Raw genomic sequence first — 23,592 nt, 5'->3', positions numbered from 1 at the left:
AGCTATTTTAGTGTTGGCTCATGGTGTACTCATTAAGTGTTGTTGTTTTTTAAATTAAGAATCTAGTTGTTTATTGTCCAACATAGCATTCTCTAGCAACATGTGTTTATTGAACACTTGAAATGTTGCTAATATGAATTTCTAAGAATTATAAAAAAGGTAAAATATCTCAATAATTACATATTGAAATGAGTTGTTTAAGAAAGGCATACAAAAACAAACAAAAACACACAAACAAACAAAAATAAAACCCAACCAAAAAAACATTTTTAGTGCGAGTTCTTCCAAGTATCATTAATTATTTTTTCATATTTTCTCTAAATTACCTTTTAATGTTGTATTAGAGTCTGCTCTAAAGTTGTAGATTTTATGTTTTTGTTTCCTAATCAGAAAAAGCTTCTCATTAAGAATTAAGTCCCTAGAGTTTGAAGAAACAGACTTCCAAGAGACACATGTGAGATGATTAGGGAATGAGGAGCATCTAAAAGTTTACCTTTGTATTCACCCTTTCTTGTCTCAAAAGTACAAACAACAAATGGGGATTCTATTAGGGTTTTAATTAATTTCTATTTCTAACCAAGGGAACTGTGAAAAGTCTCCTTGCCTAATAGTTGTTTTTTTGTTTGTATTTGTTTTCAAAATTAGCTAAAATGAGGAAGTATTTGGCCAGCATTCTCATAGGAAAGCATCAGTATTTTAAAATTATTTCAAGTATAAAGAGAGAAACATGATCTCCTTTGGGAAGAAAAGATACTGGGGAAAATATGTATGATATTGGTTTATTTTATCACATATATTTATTTGTACTTTTAATACAAACAGGTATTTCTTTCATTTTTTTTCAATGAAATATCAAATTTCATAAATTGTAGGTGAAAAACAGATATATTTTTTAATTATAATGTAATAATATTGATTGATCACTATTTTTCCTCCCATTAAGTTTCCCAATTCCATTCAATTCATTTTACTTTTGCATAACTTCAATCAGAAAACACTGAATACATAATATTTACCACAATTTATAATCATGTATGCATGAACATACATGATTTCTAAATATTCAAATTCAGATTGGTATTAATAGATTTTCATAATGACATTAATTTTCACCATATATCAGAACAGGAAAAGCGGGTCTACAGGCTGTTCTGATCAACTAACATCAGACACCAATACTGAATTCCATTTATAATTATATCCTTAATAGACAGGAATATATAACTATGAAACTAAATAAAATTTATCTTCCTGTGAAGCCATTTATCATTTTTTCAACTTAATACTAAAAATTAATTTTTAATTTAATTTATTCTCTCTCTCTCTCTTTCTCTCTCTCTTTCACTTATTTTTAATCAATAAGTGTGATGGACAATTACTTGTTATTTGAACAGTCTTTCACCACTGCCCTTTTAACTGCATTAGTATTTTTTTTGAAGAATTCTGACACTAGTACCTTTTGGAAGAAAGGTTATTTTAATTATAAACAAAGACAATGCAAAAATATCCAATTGTTACTAGAATAACTAGAATAGAATTTAGAGAAAATATTGTTGAAGAAACAAAGATGATATATGTGGTCCATCTATAACCACAGTAGTTTTGGAAATACGTGTATAAAGCAGAGATATGAATCCAAGTGTAATAATGCCACAGTATTGTTTTTGAAAAGTTTCTTAAAAAAATAATTGCAGCAGTATCATTGTACATTTCCAAGAGTACAACGGGGCCTTATTTCTATGGGAAATGTCTTGCATGATTTGTAATTTTTCTTTTGTTTTGTTGTAAGGATTAAGTGAACTCTCTCAATTCCTAACGACTTTCCAGTTTTCATCTTTTAAAACTAATTCATGACGCTTGATGATTCACTTTATAGTCAATATTAACAATTGCTGCGCACGCAGCAACATGCGTGCTCCCTTCCCCCCCCCCCCCCCCCAATCTACCTGCTTTCTGCTTTCTGATTGGCTGGCGCCTCTGGAACCAAAGCCAGTTTGAAACTTGGCGGTTAGATCTCCGGTGGGACAGGGCAGAGGCAGACCAGAGAAGAGACATTGCTGAGGCAGAGTCATGCAGGAACAGGTGAAGGGAATTCCTGTCAGAGTGGCGCTGCGCTGTCGCCCTCTGGCCCCCAAAGAGATCAGTGAAGGCTGCCAGACGTGCCTTTCCTTCATACCCGGGCAACCACAGGTGGTGGTCGGTACTGACAAATCCTTCACCTACGATTTTGTGTTTGACCCCTCTACTGAGCAGGAAGAAGTCTTTAGTACAGCAGTAGCGCCCCTCATAGAAGGCATATTTAAAGGATACAATGCAACTATCCTGGCCTATGGACAGACTGGCTCAGGGAAAACCTACTCCATGGGCGGTGTATACACTGCAGAGCAAGGGGATGAACCCACAGTTGGGGTCATTCCTAGGGTAATACAACTGCTCTTCAAAGAAACTGAAAAGAAGAGCGACTTCGAATTTACTCTGAAAGTCTCATATTTGGAGATTTACAATGAAGAAATCGTGGATCTTCTATGCCCATCTCGTGAGAAAGCCTCTCAAATAAATATACGAGAGGATCCTAAGGGAGGCATAAAGATCATGGGACTCACTGAGAAGACTGTTTTAGTTGCCCCGGATATGATTTCCTATTTGGAGCAGGGCAACAACTATAGGACTGTGGCCTCCACAGCCATGAACTCCCAGTCTTCCCGGTCTCATGCCATCTTTACAATCTCCATGGAGCAAAGAAAGAAAAGTGACAAGAATAGCAGCTTCCACTCCAAGCTGCACCTTGTAGATCTTGCTGGATCAGAAAGACAGAAAAAAACCAAGGCTGAAGGGGATCGGCTAAAAGAGGGTATTAATATTAACCGAGGCCTCCTATGCTTGGGAAATGTAATCAGTGCCCTTGGAGATGACAAAAAGGGTGGCTTTGTGCCCTATAGAGATTCCAAGTTGACTCGACTGCTTCAAGATTCCCTCGGAGGTAACAGCCACACTCTTATGATAGCCTGTGTCAGTCCTGCGGACTCCAACCTAGAAGAAACATTAAATACCCTTCGCTATGCTGACAGAGCAAGAAAAATAAAAAACAAACCTGTTGTTAATATTGATCCCCAGAGAGCTGAACTTAATCATCTGAAGCAACAAGTACGACAGCTACAGGTCTTATTGCTACAAGCCCGTGGCGGTGACTTGCCTGGATCTATAAATGTGGAACCACCAGAGAATCTACAATCTCTGATGGAGAAGAATCATTCCCTGATAGAGAAGAATGAAAAATTAAGTCATGGTCTGAGTGAGGCAGCTGGTCAGACTGCCCAGATGTTGGAGAGAATCATTTTGACAGAACAAGCAAATGAAAGAATGAATGCCAAACTAGCAGAGCTCAGGCAGCATGCAGCTTGCAAAGTGGATCTTCAAAAGCTGGTGGGGGCTTCCGAAAACCAGGAATTAAAAGAAGATGTAGAGATGATTCGTAACCTGCAGCAACTGATTATCCAGATATCGGATGACACTGTGTCTTGCATGGCCGCAGCCATTGGTACTGCAGTGGAACCAGAAGCTCAGGTGGAAAGCAGTTCACAGACCAGCAGGGCTTCTGATGGCTTCTCCACGCCACATGCTCTGCGTCAAGCTCAGATGTCTAAGGAGCTGGTTGAGTTGAATAAAGCCCTTGCACTGAAAGAGGCCCTGGCCAGGAAGATGACTCAGGATGGCAGCCAACTTCAGCCCATTCAGTTGCAGTACCAGGAAAACATCAAAAACCTAGAGTTGGAAGCCACCAATCTGCAAAAGGAAAAGGAAGAATTGCTGCTTGAACTTCAGACAACAAAGAAGCATGTCAACCAAGCCAAGTTGGGTGAGCGCCGCCACAGACGTCTACAGGAGCTAGAGTGTCAAATAGCTGATCTGAAGAAGAAACTGAGTGAACAGTCCAAACTTCTGAAGCTGAAGGAATCCACAGAGCACACCATCTCCAAGCTGAACCAGGACATACAGGCGATGAAAAACCAGCGGGTCCAGTTAATGCGTCGGATGAAAGAGGATGCTGAGAAGTTTAGACAGTGGAAGCAACAAAAAGACAAAGAAGTAATCCAATTGAAAGAACGAGACCGAAAAAGGCAATATGAGATGCTCAAGCTGGAAAGAAACTTCCAGAGACAGTCTAACGTGCTTAGACGTAAAACTGAGGAGGCAGCAGCTGCCAACAAGAGGCTCAAGGATGCTCTCCAAAAGCAACGGGAGATCTCAGAGAGGAGGAAAGAAGCTAAGAGCCAAGGGGTGGAAGGCACTGCAGCCCGAGTGAAGTGTTGGCTTGGAAATGAAATTGAAGTTATGGTCAGTACTGAGGAAGCCAAATTCCACCTGAATGACCTTCTTGAAGATAGAAAGATCCTGGCTCAGGATCTGGCTCATCTCAAAGAACAAAGGGAACCTGGGGAGAATCCACCTCCTAAACTCCAGAGGCACACATTCTTACTTGCTGAACGGCATGGCCAAGTTTCTGAGTCAGAGGATCCCACTACTAAGCAGATTGAGAGTCTGGAGACTGAAATGGAGCTCAGGAGTGCTCAGATCGCCGACCTACAGCAGAAGCTGCTGGATGCAGAGAGCGAAGACAGGCCAAGACACCGCTGGGAGAATATTGCTTCCATTCTGGAAGCCAAGTGTGCCGTGACATTTTTAATCGGAGAGCTGGTCTCCTCCAAAATACAGGTCGGCAAGCTTGAAAGCCTCCTGAAACAGAACAAGGCCTGCTGTGCTGACATGCAGAAGATGCTGTTTGAGGAACGCCATCATTTTGCTGCAATAGAGGCAGACTTGCAGGCAGAGCTGTTCAGAGTGGAGCAGCAGCATCAAGAGAAGGTCCTGTATCTTCTGGGCCAGCTGCAGCGAAGCCAAATGGCAGAGAAGCAGCTCGAGCTGTCAGACAGGGAAAAGGAGCAACAGCCGTGGAGCACACGGCAGTGTCAGGGAGAACCGGAGGAGAAGCAAGAAGGGTGTGTGCAAAATCAGCAGCTTCTCCGAGAGAATGAAATCATGAAGCAAGGAGCCAGAAAACAGAAACCTCATCTTCTGAAGAATGCCCTTCCATCCCCAGGCTCTCCTTTCGAATATATCCCACCTAAGCCAAGACCTTCCCGTTTTAAAGAAAAGTTCCTGGAGCAAAGCATGGATGTTGAGGATCTAAAATACGGTTCAGAGCATTCTGTGAGTGAGCCCGAGGATGGTGAAATTGATGCTGGGGATGATGAGGAATGGAAACCAACAAAATTATTTAAGATGTCCAAGAGGACCATCCAAGGATGCTCCTGCAAGGGCTGGTGTGGGAATAAGCATTGTGGATGCAGGAGACAGACATCGGACTGTGGGGTGGACTGTAGCTGTGACCCCACAAAGTGTAGGAACCGTCAGCAAGACAAAGATAGCTTGGACACTGTTGAGCGGACCCAAGATTCCGAAGGCTCCTTCACACTGGAGGATCCCACAGAGGTGACCCCAGGATTGAGTTTCTTCAGCCCTGTCTGTGCCACTCCGAACAGGAGAATGCTGGAGGAGCTGTGTGAGGTGAAGCAGGTTCTGTGGAAGACCACTCTGGCCACCTCCTCCCCTGGCCTCCCTGAGCTGAAACATGTAGCCGAAGATTCCCAAGGAAATATAGCTCCAGGGAGGAAAAGGAAGCGAGCTCTGACCAGCAACGTCAGCTTCTTCCCAGGCTGCTCCCCAATGGAAGAAGAGGCCCCCTGAACTGGGCTCGTCATCTCTGCCCCAGTCTGGCTTGGAAGATGCCAGAAGGGATTTCTAATGACTCCTTGAGAATTCAGGTCTCTTGCTGTTGAAAAGGGGGCAGCATGTTGCTGAAAGATTAGGACCTTGAGTTGGATGTCGGCCCTCAGCCTCCAGGCCTGCAGCCCCGGACAGTGGTCCCCAGAAGGGTGCTAAGCCACCTGCTGGAGAGCGAACCAGCTGCCCTTGCTGCTGACTTCAGGAGCCAGTCCCCAGTACAGTGGAGCTCCCTGTGATCTGCCAGCAGTAAGGCTGTCTCCCAAGAGGAAGGAGGCCAGGGCTGTCTTATCTCAGGTTTGTCTCAGCTTAATGCCGGAGCCTGGCCTGGGTGGGAGGCCTGGCACCAGTCCTTCGCTCCTTCTCAGGAATGGGGTCTCTGTGGTGCTGAGGTAAATAAAGTCTTTTAAAATGTTAATGTTTTAATTATATAAATAAACAAATAACGCTGAAAAAATACTAGCAATTATATGGAGACCAAACAGACACTGGATGTCCAATAGCTACTTGACTAAAGAAATGTTGTTGAAAATGAAAGGCATTGAAAGAACACCTTAACATCCCATTACTCAGGTACAAGTAAAAATAAACGAATTTGTGTTTTAAAACTCATGTCTAACTTGTTATGATTTCAGTATAAACAGAAACAACAGCCTTGATTTTGCTTCTTAGTAGGATAGAGAAAGTCTATGACTTTTATTCCCAACCTTCACTACAAAACAAACCAGACTATAATATCATATTATTTTCTTATGAGAGAGCTGAAGATTGAATAAACTCAAATTAATTAAAATATAGAGAAAGCCAAGAAATTTCTAGAAAAGAAGGTAGTCAAACTGCTTTTGTCCCGATCAAAGAGGCATGAGGAGAAGGGATCTGCAATACATATTAGTAATAATAAAAAAACACACATTTAAATAAACTGTAGCATCCCTATGTAAACTGCTGTAACAGGTGAAATATACCAGGAGCTCCAGTCAGAGAGTTTGTACCCATCCTCTGTTCTTTCCCGAAGATCATGTCTGCTTGGGAATAGTACACAGAAGGCTGGGCTCAACAGGGGAACTGAGAGAATATCCACAGCATTGAGTAAAGCGGGGGGAGTGGGGGTGGGGAGGTGGGGAGGGGTGGGGGGGAGCAGGGCCAGAGAGGGGAAAGAAATTTCTCCCACAAATTCATGGACTTTACTGAGAGCAAGCCAATGGCTATTGGCTGCTGGGTTTTGATGGTACAAGAGAAGACCTGAAAAAAAAAAAATCACTTTGAAGCTTTCTGCATTCACACTGAGTATAAAGGAGAGGTCCTTCAAATGTTGGATATAGGGTAGCAGGGCTGAGAGAGTTAATGTCAGGATTAAAATTAGAGTGTGCAAAAAAATCCACAACACCCCCCACCCCCAAATTGGCAGCCATGCTATAAAGCACAGAGAAATATCCATGATTCAGAAAACTAGCTGCTAGGCTGGAGAGGAAAACATATTCCAGAGTGTTTCTAGGACTCAGTATCAAGCCAGGCTAACCATAAAAGACACACCCCACCTTAAAACTTTGAACCACATAAGGAACATGTGCTGTGCTGTAGTTGAAGTTAAGGGACCAGCTACATAGCATACATTCAGTTCCATTCAGATTAGTAGGCTTAGAGAAGCAGAGTTGTTTCCTGTTATAAGTATTATTTATCTCCATTTATACTGTTCTGTAACACACATTATCTGGCATTTGAAGAAGATGAGGTAACTCATGGTCAAGAGAAAGAAAGTTTAATGAAAGATAAAGAGATAAAATGTAGGGACTATCAAAAAGAACTTCAAAATAATTATGACAAATATGTTAAAAGATTAGTGCATAAATAACATCAGCAGAGATAAAATTGTGTAAAATTGAGCCAATTGAAATGTTAAGAAAATATGTGATATCAGAGGTGCTGATTTTAAGATGTTAAAAGTTTATTTCACACAACAGAGAAAATAATCATTAACATGAAGGTAGGTCAATAGAAATTATAACAAGTTAAAGAGAAAAATAGTTTAAGATGAAACAGAGTAACTGTAATCCATAGAAAAATGCCATACAGTCTGTAATGTTTTAGGGAAGAGAAAGTGGGGCAGAACTGTGAATTTTATAAAACTGATAATAGAGACTAACCCAAAGATATGGAAATATTAATGTGTTCAAACTTGATAAGAAAAAAAGAAAAAAAATAGAAATACACTGAAGTACATCAGATGTGAACTGCTGAAAATGAAAATTAAAGTAGCTTAAAAACAGCCAGAGAATAAAAAACACATTGCATGCAGTGGGTAAAAGGATATAAGTGACAGCTGTTTTCCCATCACAAACAATGAAAGACAGGAGATAATAGGACACTATCTTGAAAGTGCTATAAGAATAAAACTGTGATCTAAGAATCGAGTTTGAGAGCAAATATAGCTGTCAAAAATGAAGCACTATTTAGAGGGAATTTTATAGACTTAAATGTATCTATCATAAAAGAAAAGTATAAAATAAATTTTTTTTAGCTTTTACCTTAAAACACTAGATAACAAGAAACAAATCGATCCTAGTTAGGTAGAAAAAAATTAGTGACTAAAAATAAGAGTGGCAGTTCCATTCTTAATTTTTTTGGGGGAAACTCCATACTATTTTCCATAGTGGCTGCATTCCCACTAGCAGTGCACTAGGGTTCCCTTTACTCCACATCCTCACCAGCACTTGTCATTTGTTGATTTGTTGATGGTAGCCATTCTGGCAGTTGTGATACCTCATTGTCATTTTAATTGGCATCTCTCTGATGATTAGTGACTTTGAGTATTTTTTTCATATGTCTCTTGGCCATCTGTATGTCCTCTTTGGAGAAGTATCTTAGGTCATTTGCCCATTTTTTATTTGATTGTTTGTCTTCCTTTTGTTAATATGAGTTCTTTACATATTTTGGAAATTAACCCAGTGATCCCACTCTAGGAATATATCCTAAGAATTCTGAAACACCAATCAGAAAGAATATATGCACCTCTATGATCATAGCAGAACTATTTACAATACCTAAGATCTGGAAATAGCCGAAATGTCCATAAATAAATGAGTGGATTAAAAAGCTGTGGCATAGTTACACAATGGAATACTATGCAGCTATACGGAAGAAGGATTTCTTACCCTTGAGACAGCATGGAGGGTCCTAGAGAGTGTTATTCTAAGCTATATAAGCTTGTCAGAGAAAGACAAATATCCCATGATCTCACTCATATGTGGAATTTAATGAACAAAATAAACGTGAACAAAACAGATCCAGAGACATTGAATCATGGAGCAGATTGATGAATCTCAGAGAGAAGGGGTGGGGGTGGGCAGGAAGAGATTAACCAAAGAATTAATACGCATACTAGTGCCCTGGTGCTTGAAATTCGTGTATGGAGAGGGGGGGGGGGCAGAAGGGTGTCCCTCAGCCCGGCCTGCACCCTCTCCAATCTGGGACCCCTAGGGAATAACCAGCAGTTGGACATTCCTCTCACAATCCAAAACTGCTGGCTCCTAACCACTCTCCTGCCTGCCTGATTGCCCCTAACTTCTTCTGCCTGCCAGCCTGATTGTCCCTAACTGCTCCCCTGCTGGCTTGATTGCCCCTAACCATCTCTGCCTCGGCCCCGCATCCAGGACCCAGGATTCCCTCCTCCAGCCAATCACAAGCACCCGGGATCCGGGCTTCCCTCCCTCTGGTCAGCCATAGGTGCCCAGGCTGGCTGCAGTCGCAGGGGATGGTGGGCACGTGGCTTTGCCTGGGCTGCAGCCTCAAGTGCTGGCAGCCCAGGACCACGGGTGGGCGGTTTCTCCATCTGCCAGGCTGTAGCCAGCCGCAGTTGCTGGCACCTGGACTGCAGGTGGGCGGCTTCTCCATCTTCCCTGGGATGCAGTGTGGGTGACTTCTTCGGCTGTCTGCGGCCTGGGATCATGGGGCAGGCGGCTTCTTCATCTCCCGGGCTGCAGTCAGCCTCAGGCACTGGGGCCCGGTTTCTCTGTCTCCCCAGGATGTGGGGCAGGGTGGACGTGAGGCTTCTGCTGCTGTCTTTGGCCTGGGATCACACGGCAGGTGGCTTCTTCATCTCCCGGGCTGCAGCCAGCCTCAGACGCTGGCGCCCAACTTCTCCGACCCCACAGGCCCAGAGCGGCAGGGGGCGCGGGGCTGCTGCCATGTTTTTCAGGTTAAGTTGCATACTCACTCTGATTGGCTGGTAGTATAGCAGAGTGATGGTAATTTGCATTTTTCTCTTTTATTAGTGTAGATATGCATAATCCATGACACAAACAATAGTGTGATGAAGGCCTGGGGTATGGGGTGAGGTTTGGAGAGGCTCAATGGGGTAAAATAGGGGACATCTGTAATACTTTCAATAATAAGATAAATTTAAAAAAAAGTAACAGTGGATATCAATGAAATGTGCAAATAATAGGAAAGAACATAGAAATAAATAGACCCCTCAAAAGATTTAATAAGATTGATTATCTCCTAACAAAAGTAGTCAAGAAAAAAAGTTACAGAAAACAAAATGACAGATATAAAAAGAAGGAAAGAGAAGAAATCACTACCAATGATATACACATTAAGAAAGTAGTAAGATAGTTTAAAAACTTTATGGCAATAAGTTTATTGATTTAGATGAAATTCACAGATAACTGGATAACCACACTTATCAAAACTGATACAAAAAAGAAGTAATTTAAATAGCTGATTAGGTCATCCAGATATTATCCTACCTAATAAAATGGTAATATGTAAATTACCATCACTCTGCTACACCCACGATTGGACCAGCAGGAGGCGCAGGGGGCGGGACTCAGGGTGGCAGGGGTAGCCGATTGGGCCAGCGTCTGCGCCATGGCTGTGCTGCGGAACAGAAGGGGCCTCTGGGGCAGCGAGCTCACGTCCCGCCACGGACCATCAAAAGCGGGGGAGCTGGGTGCCTGTCTGCTCCAGCACCAGGCCTTTCAGAAGCCTCTGCCGAGCCGGACGCTTCCAAAAGGCCTGGTGCACCAGCAGACAGGCACCCAGCTCCCCCACGATCGAAAGCGAAAGTGTGTAGGGGACCCTACACGTGCATGATTCAATCATGCACTGGGCCTCTAGTTGTTAGATAATTATTAGTAGAAAATTATTGCTCAGAAACCACTACTATTTGTCTTTTGTCCACATCATTTCCAAGTGGCATATATCTCCTAGTTACAAGGGATTTTAATGATACCTTAGCATTAGTATCTTTATATTATGACTATTGATTTATTTCAAGTAAATTATCAACAATATGCATTGTCTTAACCTTCCTTTCATTAATTTATTAAGCTCAAATTTATTGTGCAACTGTTTCATTCCAGGATGGAAATTCTGTGCTAAGCAAGATAAATACAATTCCTGCTCCCAAGGAGCTTATATTCTAGGATGGAAAAGGTAGATAATAAATGAATCTAAAGGAGCCATAAATATGTTACCTAGAATATAAAATAATGTTTGTTATAGAAAATAACCTGAGACCACATAATATAATATGATGAGGTTTGGATGAAAACTCAGGAGTTTGTTACCTCTTTCCACATTAAGTTGGAAGTTTTGCCATACCAGTAAATGGTATATCAAGTAAGCAATTGGATGCACATGCTTAGAACTCATGGAGTGGAAAATTAGTAGTAGAAAGCACATATAGTTGAACCTTGAACAACACAGAAGTTAGGTGTTCCCATCCCCAAGCAGTTGGGAATCCACATATAACTTTTGGCTTCTCGAAAAGTTAAGTTGTCTCTTTGTATTGGGGATTGATTCCAGGACCCCCTGCAGATACCAAATTCTGAGCATTCTTAAGTCTCCTATATGAAGTGGCAAATATAAATACATACAATAAGCCCCTCACATCTGAAGACTTCTAATCAATGCTCAAAAACAGTACAGTATCCATTGAAATTAATTCGCATATAAGTGGGCCCACACAGTTCAAACCCTTATTGTTCAAGTGTCTTAATGTATTATACCCAGGTGACAATGTCAAGGAAAGAATACTAGTACATAGAAGATTTCCTACAATCAAGCCCTAGCATGTCAACATTTAGGGATCTAACAGAGAAAGAAAATCAGGCAATGAAAAATGAAATGTGGAAAGAGGACCAGTGTGGTGGTTCAGGTCAGACCATTTCAAATAGCTTCTGAAAAGTCCATCTAGCCAGTTCTGTGTACAATTACAGAAAGATAGAAATTTACTATTATCCATTTACATAAGTAGCAAATAGCATTACAATAACTTGAAAGATTTAATATCTATTTGACACTAAAAAATAATTTCATTCCTAGAATGTGTCTCATGACTATTGTGTATAATGCTGGCTTTCAGTTATTATTTTTCATAATATTACTTTACCTAATAGAGTTTTTCTGAATAGAATTTTCTTGCTTTTGACTTTCTTATGACTCTAGGATCAGCAAAGTTCTCTTATTATAACAGTCATGCATATTCAAAATGCTCATGCATATTTAAGAACTACAGATCTTTTTTTGCTTACACTAAAGAATTTCAAATATAATAAAGATTGATCTTTCTCTTGTCACCCTTCTTTGAATGTCACTTGGTGTCGGTTATGTTTACATAAACCTTATCAGTTATATAATACAGTTTCAAGGCATGTTAATCACAGGTCAATTATGACAGGTTTTATGATTAAATATATATAACTCAATTTCCTTTCTCAATGCTGAGAAAAATGTGTTAGCAGAGAAAACACATTTGATTAGCTTTTGTTCTGCACCAATTTGATATTAATTTTAAGATACTTTATTCTTTCAGAACTCATCTGGCATTTTCTGCTATGTTGTATTTTCTACTTCAGATGGCAGAAGTTATGTTTTGAAGATAGAAATTAATGCCCCTCATGGCTCACTATAGAATCAAAGCCTTCATAACTATATGTTTTCCCTAAAAAGTTTGATAAGGCATTCCTCAATATAAGTATACTTGCCTCCTTTCTTGATACTACATCTATCATATCTGTTTTTAGGGTTTGATATGTGCTGAAGTGATATTATGGACAATTGTGTCCCCCTGCAAAAATTCATGCGTTGAAACCCGAGCCCCTCAAGGTGACTGTATTTGGAGAGGCTTTAAACAGGTGATTACAGTTAAATAAAGTCATAAAAGTCAGGCCCTAATTCCATAGGACTGGTATCCTTATAAGAAGAGGAAGAGATACCAGAGATCCCCCTCTCTTTCTGATGTGTGCATAGAGAAGTCATGTCAGACACAGTAAGAAGGTGGCAATCTGTAAGCCATAAAGAGAGTCCTCACCAGAAATGAATCTGCAGGCACCCTTGATCTGGAACTTCTGACCTGCAGACATGTGGTGTAATAAATTTCTGTCACTTAAGCTACCCAGTCTGTGATATTTTGTCGTGGCAGTCCAAGCAGACCGACACAGGAAAATACACGGTGACCCGATGACTGGGGTCAAGTCTATTCAAGTATAGGAGATGCAGATGCTTTGCTTCAATATTTTTTCTGCTAAGTTCTCTCTCATTTTCTAAATCAAACTTCAAAACTCTACTGAAAAATACTTTTATAAAAAGGTGATTGCAATATTATAATTGTTGTGGTTTTTGACACGAATCTATTACATTTATTCATTTTGTTTTATAGTTTTCAGACATCTGTCTAGTTTTGTCATAAATAAATTAGTGATGTTCTGCGGGGAGGCATGGGACAAGAGTTGGCTAAAGGTGGCTGCCCTTGCCTCGACTTTTCCAAACAAGTCGGAACCCCCATGTGTTTACTAAAATCTTTATGCTTAGTCTTCAGACGTCCTTGCTTAAAGGACACTGCAGATGCATGTGTCTTCTCAAGGATACTTACCCTGGTGATAGTATCTAATAGTTAATTTTAGTTCAAGTTGTTGTTACAATAAAAGCCTAAGGAGGTAGGTGAACAGGGCTGTTTGGTTTCTCAAGCCAAGCAGTCCCTTAGCCCTCTTTTTCACAGAAACGTGTGTCAGAGTAATCATTCATCGGTCGCTCAGGGTCTGCCGGTCAGCCCCAGCAATGTTCTTTTAAATGAACATTGTTCGCTTATTGTTTTATCCAATTTTGTATTTCACTTTAAAGAGTAGACTTTATTTTGAATAATTTTTAGTAATTTCAAAGGAAATTACTAAATTACTGTGTTTTAGGAGAAATATTCGCATTTATAATATTTATTTTAAAGTTTTTTTTAAATTTTTTTCTCTCTGAAAATAAATCCAAATGAGAAATTTCCAATGTGTTTGGGCAATAATAACATGCTAGGAAAATGATAAACTTTATGACTTGGAGATAAGTCAATATTGATAAATTTAGCAACACATAGATGTCGAAGAAAATAAAGCAGTATAAAATACTTGAACTATCAATCCATGGTAAGCAGTTGTACATAAGTTATCAACAATAGTGGTTTACGGTAACACAGAGATGAAGGATTGAGCATTTGTTAAAAAAGTGATTGTAGCACTTAGTCATATAGCGTCAATGGTGATTACCAACATTTATTGGGTAGTCTGGACACTTCTGCTGCCTTAGAGATCATACACAGTAAAGTACAAATATAATGTCTTAAATTAATAAATTCTACAAACATGATTAAAAATTAGAAAGCTTACAAAGCCCCTTAGACAATTTTAAAGTAATTCCTTATCTGATGTAGCTCTAAAGGTCAGATGTGGCTGAAATAAAGCCTAGAATATGAATGCAATGCCTGCAGAGTAGAAGCAACAAATATAACAATTTGACAGGTATCTTATGTGAAAGAAAGGGCAGTGATAGGGAGCCTATCCCTGCAAAATGGAACTTTCAAATAGAAACAGACAACTTTGATAATGTTGGAATGTCTAATATGTCAGGAACATTATTGAGAGTAGAAACATCTCCCAATGCCATCCCCTCAAGTATCTGAAAGACCTTGGGTTTGTTCATTGCTTCCCACTGCCCCCAAGCTCATAAGGAGAGGTGAATCCCCGTCTACTCCTGTGTAAGAATTTATCTAGGAGCAGATAGATTATACTTCAAGAATTTGAAGGTTTGACAACTTTCACTGGCAGGAATCTAAGGATGAAAGGCAAAGAAGAAGAATTGAGTTTAAGATGATTATTAACATAAGTATATTCCCCTAGGACTCAAAGATTATTATATTGAATTAGTTGTGTGGTTATAACAGTCTTTAGGATTCTTCAAAAGATAGATGATGAATAAGTTTAAAATTAACATAAAGGAAAGAGCTTCCTCATGCTTAACGAGCTTATAATCAACTTCAAATAAAGCACTGATCATGGGGCAAAGTTAAATCTCTATGCTATTATGTATGGAACATGCACACATTTATTATTCAAATAAACTCCAAAGATTCATCAAGCTTTTCCAATTATAGTCTAATATTTAATATGCATTGACATCAATCAGGTATCTAACTTTAATGTTCTAATTGAATTAATGTCATGATGCATTGAAAGGGAAGAAATGATGTACTCTTTAAATATCATGACTCCTCAGGCACAAATGCATCAAATTTCCTCTTTAATTGTAAATACAACTTATAATAGATATTGCCTATTGCAGGGATGACTCCCTTCTCTAAGCTTGAAGTGATATTTAATTAATCAAACAGCTAGAAAATAAAGGATACTAACAATCTATTGTGTAGGCAGAAATTTATTAGTCTGCTGCTTCACTATCCACTAATTTTAAACAATCAAAGACAAAACAAAACATTCAAATTATTCCAGTATTATCACAGAGTTTTGACCTTTGGTTATATGATGCATAGGTTTTAATTTGTCTGTGTAGAATGAGACGGCCTACATTTTATAGAGTTGGATACAAACCTTTTACCTCTAAAGGGGAGGGATTTGGAGTTCTTTTATAACATTTTTGAGGGCAGATATAATTAGCATTGATGATAACCAATGACAACTCTATTTACCTGATTTAAGGTGACTGTGATGGGGACATCTTTCTTCATGCATTATTAGCAACATTAACAAGTCCCCTGGAAAAATTCTGAACTAAGTATTTTCAACTGCAGCTTTGCATCATAACATTTTCAGTTTATTATAATAATGTGCAACATCTTCCTGATTAAGGAGAATATGGATTTTTGTTACAACTCCCATGAAAAAATAATGAACACTAAAATTTTATTTCCAAAATTTCCCCCCACAAATAAAACTGACAATAAATCACACTACAATAAGTTGGATTCCTTTTAAAATACTCTGTATGAAATGCAAATTTTAAAAATCCTGTCTGAATCAAAGCACAGGTTTATTAATTCAAACAAAAGAAAAACTGCTCACCCATGCATAACTAATTACTCTCTGAACTTTAGAGGGTATTCTATGTCATTAGATAAGTAACAAAGGAAGTTGTTAAAGTTACAACTAGAATGAACATAAAATATTAAAAAAGTAAGTAAAGTTTATGTATGAACAGATATATTTTGGATTATATGACTATTTTTGTTGAAAACAGTAAATGTTTTCTCACATGGTAATTAGCACTATGAATTTCATCCACATTTCTCAATTTCATGAGCTTTATTTACATGCCCAGATTTTTTCTCAATAGCAATTAAGATATAGACTTTGTCACAAATTCCCCTTCTGTGCCTGGCCTGGCGACTGTTGTCTCCTCTCCTGACCCCACCGAGGCCTTTGGGCCCAGGCTGGGACAGGGAACTGGGGGTGGGTGGCAGTAGCCGCGTCCCCTTTCCCAGGGGGGCTGAGGGTCAGCTCCCTTTTTGGGGGCCAGTGGCCAACCTCCAGTGGTCCCTCCCCCATCGAGCCAACCATTCACGGTCCACTCCCATCCCGTGCACCAATTCGTGCACTGGGCCTCTAGTTATTCTATATTCAGCAAACTAATATTGCCGAGTGCAAAACTTATCAGGTTGATTTTCCCCAAGTCTTCTACAGGTATTCTCATGATTCCTTCTCTAACCTTGAATGTGAGCCAGCATATGGCTTGGTGTTGACTGTCATTTGTCAATTTTCCTTGGGCAAAATTAATCCTTTTTTAAATCTTTTATGAGTCCTTGAAAAAAATGACTCCTTCCTTTTAATCTACAATTCACTTTCCTAAAACACTATTCTATAGCATCTTTCTCTAGTGATGAGATCATAAATAAATAAAGGAAGTGAGGAGGTAGGAGTTCACAACTATGGACAGAGAAACTAAAGCCTTCCAAGGCATTGGTAAGAGTCTATATTTTTTTGCTGTCTAGTGGGGACATCTGTTATTATGGTTATTATTTATTATTATTTAAATAAACATCATACATTCTCATGACATATTCACAATAAAGAATGCAAAAATATAAGAAATATAAAAACAGATATGCATATACTCCTCAGTATGTTTCATAAGAAAATTTAAACCTTGAGTTATTTCTTCCTTCTATGTGTATTTGAGAGTTAAAAGAAATATGGTTTGTATAGCTCTGACCTTTACTGTGTGACTAAGACGAATCACTTTTATCTCTGAGTTTTATGTTCTCTCTAAATATAATGAAAAGCTTAGACTGTATGATGTTAAAAATCCCTTGATTTCAGATGAAAGCTGCTGACAGCCAGAGTTGCTGTGTTATAACCTACATGTAGCATTTCCAACTGACTGCAACAGTGATGAAACAGTTTTTATTCTCTAATAACAATCAATAGCAACAGTAAGAATTATGGGCAGATATTATAAAGCATCTTGATTTTCTGCACATAGTACTTTAGTGGAATATATTATTGAATGAAAAGAAGTAGGAAGTGGCAAAAAGCATTCAGTTATCATTGGATACAGAAACAATGGCAATGTACAATTTTGTATAATTGGATGTAGGTAGCATAAATGGATAAATCCTTCATTTTAAAGCTACAGTTTACTCAAGTATAAAAATAATAGTTCTTTCCTAACATGACATATTTCTATTTTGATAATGATTAATATTTTCTATTTTTTAGCACTCAGTGATTCTTTAGAAAAATATAATTCTATATTCAATATCTATATTTTATTCAATCCTGTTCTTTTGCTTTGCAGTTATTTACATTAAGGAATATTCCAGGTACTTTTTTATGTATTGGGAATATCAATCTGAATAATACAAGGTCTTATATTATTTTGTATTTTGTATATCTAAGTAATATTCTTTACTTAGATTTTAAATATTCAAAAGAAAAATAGTAATATTCTGGGAGTATATGTCTAAAATTGTAGTAATCATTTTAGAAAAAATCTAAAGACAGTTAAAATAATTTAATTTTGCATGATAATTTGCATGTAATTTGCACATACACTCCATATACCATGAAACAGGAGAACAATGACTAAATAAAACAAGACAATGACAACAACAATAAAATAAAATCTTTAGGAGAGATATATTGCTATAAGAGATCTTAAATAAATAATAAGCAAAATGACTATGTAGAATGTTAATAAGATATGGCAAAAGTTTGAAAGAATGACCTAAATAATCCACAAAGAGGCAAAACCAAGGTGACTCAATCAGAGAGAAGTTTATTATTAGGAATAACAGACTTTATATGTCCTACATCAGCCTTTGTACTTAAAACAAGAGGAAAGAAACACAGAGAAATCTACCTATATAGGTTGACATGAGAAGAGTACAAAAGTATCCTTGTAAAGTTTTATGGCATATTTCTACTACAGACTGGAAACTGTAGTAAAAGACACTTCAAATCCCTGGGCTCCTGATTTCAGTGGAAAAAAAACAGGATCCCAGACAGGGGTGAATATTAGTGTTAACCTTCAGGCAAAAGGTAGGGATGATTGCCATACAGTGATGCTGGTGATCAGATCCCTTTCATTTCATTTTCTTCAGAGGTTTGTGAAGATGGCTAACTCATCTCAGGGTCCCGGGGAAGTAAACAGATAGACAGTCTATTAAGGACTACACAAATCTCGTAAATAGAAGAATTCAAGGTCTACTGAGCATACTAAAGAAGACGTATTCATTTACATCCCAATCAAATAGTATTGAAGTCCACAAATATCATTATTTCCTTTGGTTCCATTTTCCTTTGCTGATGCTCTCTTTATCACGGACGTGGTAGCTTTTCTTTGAGCATATGAATGATCAGTGCAACTCCCAGTCTGACCCTGGGAAATCACTATAGAAGTTCACGGGCACTTCATTAAAAGTTTGGCTGTGGTTTTGTTGTTGTTGTTTTCACAAGTATGGATGCATTGTACTGTTTTCCTTCCCACTTAACCTGAATTCAAATAGCCTGGTATAGAACTCAAAATACAGGCTCTGCAACTATAAATCACCTAAAATATGCAAATTACACATTTGTTTAAAAACTTGGGTGTTCAGTTAAGGATGCTAAATCATCTTTTTCATCCAAAGCTATTTTGGCTTAATTACAAACTTGAGATGCACATATAAAACATTCCTACGCCCAAATCATTCAGCTCCAACATATACTTTTTTGGCATCCTCTTAATTAAATCTGGCTTCTGAACATTAATTATGAGCTCTATGGAGATAGACTGATTGAGGAAATGTAAAATATATGCATGCATGCTGGCCATTTACTGTGAAAGTTTTTTTTCCTGCAAAAAAGAAATCCCAACTTCTAAGTAACTGTCACAAGAAAATTATACACATTTGTTATTATAGGATGCATAGAATTAAAGTGAAAATGAGCTGATATGATTATGTAATCATATCCAGGAGACAACTATCTTCAAGTTGAATTTATTATAAAAAATCACTTTTAAACATTTTCTAAATGTAATATATTACTCATTTAAGAAGTGCTTTTAATTGCTACATACTTAAGTTTATGTACTTTGAGCATACTAATGCATTGCATTGAGACAATTAACTAGATAATAATAATATCATTGTCAAATCTGACCTAGTTTAAAAAGTCCCCATTAAACATTTCAAGTAAACATTTTACTTAATTTGAAGAAATGAAGTATAATGTGATGTGTCTGCCAGCAGGCCACCACCACCCCTATGGTGCTTCTACACAGTGATCAAGAAGCGATTCTTCCTCAAAACACTTTCTTTCCATATGTCAGAATTTTGTCAGATTATACTAATGTTGTAAAAAGAAGTTATTTTGTGCTTTCAGTTCGAAAATGGTTACAATATATATGCAAATTTACTCTATGACGCTAATGATGCTTCACAATGTGACAATCATTTCAGACAATTTTGGTTTGATTCTTTAGAAATATGTGCTATTTTATTTATTTAAAGAAAAGCTTTTCTTTACTTTATTTCATATTTGAACATATTTTAAATTTTAATCATTAACTATCTCTTCTTTTTATATGTTGTTAATTTTTTAAGAAAATTTCTAACAGGCTTTTAATACCTTAACATTTTCTTCTACATACAATTTTTACTTTTATACATTTTGAAATACAGTATGCAATTTTTGGTTATCATTTTTTCCTAACAGTTGCTGAATTTAGTTTCAATTTCCTCATTAACTTGAATTATTTAGAAAAAAATTTTAAATTTCTATTTTGATTAATTTGTTTTTCCATCGTGTGTGTCAGTGTGTGTGTGTGGGGAGGGGGGGCTCTGCGTTATTTATGCTATATTTTCTTATTCTACAAAAATGTCATACTTTTCACAACAAATAATACAGACAGTAAACCTTAAATTAGAAATACAAATAGAAAATCCCTATCAGGGAAAACAAAACACATACACACTTGCACACACACAAACACTTTATAATTCTAAAGTTCAACAAAATTGTTATAATTAAGTTTTAAATGTATCTTGTTTCCTGGCAGCCATGACAATAAGGAAAATATTGTCAATCATACATTGAAAAATAACCAGATAGGAAATAAATCAAAGAGTATAAAGTAACAAAAATGGAACTGTTCTTCATATGTAATCTGAAATAAAATTCTCATGTGTATCTGGACAATCTATTATGACATGTTTAAAACCAATCTACGTAATTAAAGTATATTCTTAATAATATATGCATAGGAAGAATGGCATAAAAAGATCACGTAGTATATTTTAGATGTGTGTTTAAACTATTTATGTATGTGATGGTTATATATTCTACTTCTTGAATGTATCCGATTCTCATTCTTCTAGACACAGGTGACAGCCCCACTTCTTGACTCCCTGTGGTTGTCCAGTAATGTGGACGGGTTAGTTAATGGTGGCTAAGTGTAAGGACCATGTGTTATTTAATTGCCCGTGTGGGTCCTCCACAGCAGTCTTGACTTGTCATGGTTCAATGACAATGTTCAAGATGGTAGCGATTCCTTAGCTTGTGTACCAGAGTGAGAATAATTTAGAGCGGAACCTCTGGAGACTTATAATGGACATAAAGCATGAAGAAGAAATAAAACTGATGCAGTTTAAAGTCTCTGAGATTGGGGAGTTGTTTATTACTCATCATAACCTAGCTTCACATAGTGGATTTCAAAACTGAATTTATTCAAAGCACTTTCATCATGTACTAAAATGGTTAGAACAAATTATACTTTACTTGGTATCTTTTTGATCTGAAAATATATTTGAGTAGCACAAATTATATAAACATAAAATTTTCTCCAAATACCACTTCACATTTGACAAGAGGTGAATAGATGACATTTCCAATTTGCTCTCTTATATAAGGTTCAGAAGCATAGGGGTCCTATAAAGTAGAAGATAATTCAAATGCTCCCAAACCCAGAATGAGTCTATTAGAGTTGTAGATCCGTTATGAAAGTTAAAAAGTTTGTCTTCCTAATAGAAAGTACAACTTCTCCATTTGTACACAAATTATCGCATGAGAACTTAGAATTTTTCCAAAAACAAAACAAAACAAACAAACAACACTATGAAGTTGCTCCTCCCAATCAAAGTAATATATACTATCAGTTGATTCTTGTATATTAGAAATCTTTATCTGGCCCGGCCAGCGTAGCTCAATGGTTGAGCATCGACCTATGAACCAGGAGGTTGCGGTTTGATTACTGGTCAGGGTACATGCCAGGGTTGCGGGCTTGATCCCCAGTGTGGGATGTGCAGGGAGCAGTTGATCAATGGTTCTCTCTCATCACTGATGTTTCCATATCTCTCTCCCTCTCCCTTCCTCTCTGAAACCAATAAAAAATATTTTAAAGAAATCTTTATCTGCAATATTTACTGCTCAATTTTAAAAGGAAAAAATAAACTACAATTAAAAAAAATTTGCCATGAAGCTTGAAGGATAATTACCCTAAAGTTGGGAACACTGCCCTCACATCTCCCATCTGTGCTTTTTCAATTCTCTTTTTTGTTCTCTTCTGCTGTTCTCCTCTGGCTATGCAGAACCCAACTTTTAGTGGCAATACAGACAGGTCAGCCTCACTCAGAAGTTTCCTGATACTTAACTCCTTTTCAAGTATTTCTTCTTTTCTTATTCTACAAAATGTAGATCTGAGCTCTTCTCACATTTGAACACTCACTCACTGTAAGTATAAATTAATACTAAAACAAACAAACAGTGGACTTCCATGGTTGTATGTCTCCTTAGTATAAGAGCAATCCTTAAGAATTCACAGAAATTTCATGGTATAGAAAGGTGGTGCTTTCAGTATAGTTTAAATCACACCGTATATGTCAAAGCTCACTCCATCTATTAGTTAGAAATAGTAACTACCTTAAAAAAACCCAGTATAAATAAATTGGCTCCATTTCTTTATCAGAAGGGTATTTATTTGTCACATGAATATACATTAGTAGTAGTAGTAGGAGGAGTAATAGTAGTGTTGTGTCACCTTAATACAATTCAGAATTCCCCAAATTCTACATATTTGGGTTTTCATGAAGATTACATTAAAAAAAAATCTTAAATTTATAAAAGGCACCTTTTCAGTTACAAAACCCATTAAAACCAACAATAGTGTGTAAAAGATCAGTTAGTAGACATATGGCTAAAATGTCAGTTTAAGCCAAACAACCATGTACAGACACAGGCACTACTTACAAACACAATATGTAATGGATCTACTTGGCCAAATCCATAGCCAAAACAACATTCTCTGGAAACATTGATTAGATCATCCACTTTGTGAGGCTCACAGTCTGTGTCATTATGTAGTCAAGTGTGTACGTATCAAATATGTCCCTGAACAAAAAGTTTGGCTAATATATAGGCTGTCCATTTATATTTGTGTTAGTCCAACTCCTATATTTGTTCTCAGATTCAAAAAAATTAAAAATATATGTAAAGATACAGGAGACAAAAATTACAGCTATGAATTATAAAGACAGTAGCTACAAGGGGAAGATTACTGAGGTTTGAGTAGGTGGGGAATTGAGAGAAGTAACAGCGTCAATGTACAGTTGTCAAAAGTTACTGGAGAAGTGGACAGGTTGAAATGGGGCAAAATCAGAAAGGGTGAAATAAGAAACACTCATTGGTGGAAATAAATTACCCCAGACTACCCTGCTAGTCATTTTCCCCCAACGTACTCTTTATAAGCAGATAACTATTTGAGAGATTGAAAGCTGATAGTCATTAGTCAAAACCTCTAATTCAACGAACCTCCACGAATCACTTTGGGCCATCAAGCCAATTAAAGGTAAAGTAGAATCCAAGTATCTCAACCCTACACCAATCTGCTTTTACTTCTGCCACACATAAACATGAACAAAACAAAAATTTTAAAAAATAAAAATGATAGGATTTAGTGGCGATCAAACATCTATTCAATGCATTTTCAATAAGACACATATTTTAAATTGTCAACCACTTCTGTTCCTAAATTGCATACTACAGTCTTGTCATG

The 23,592-nt window shown here is 37.6% G+C and overlaps 1 protein-coding gene across 1 annotated transcript; it reads left to right on the top strand.

Moving 5' to 3' along the window:
• Positions 1 to 2,070: 2,070 nt before the first annotated feature.
• Positions 2,071 to 5,745, top strand: LOC307105794 (chromosome-associated kinesin KIF4A-like; the record flags this gene model as incomplete). The annotated part of the gene is made up of 1 exon (XM_079781675.1): positions 2,071 to 5,745. The coding sequence occupies one exon, from the start codon at positions 2,071 to 2,073 to the stop codon at positions 5,743 to 5,745; it is 3,675 nt and encodes a 1,224-aa protein (XP_079637801.1).
• Positions 5,746 to 23,592: the final 17,847 nt, after the last annotated feature.

The sequence above is a fragment of the Cnephaeus nilssonii genome, assembly GCF_951640355.1.
Source record: "Cnephaeus nilssonii genome assembly, chromosome: 9".
NCBI classification, from domain to species: domain Eukaryota; kingdom Metazoa; phylum Chordata; class Mammalia; order Chiroptera; family Vespertilionidae; genus Cnephaeus; species Cnephaeus nilssonii.
Note: the sequence above shows the minus strand (reverse complement) of the source record. Positions and strands in the feature narration are given on the sequence as shown.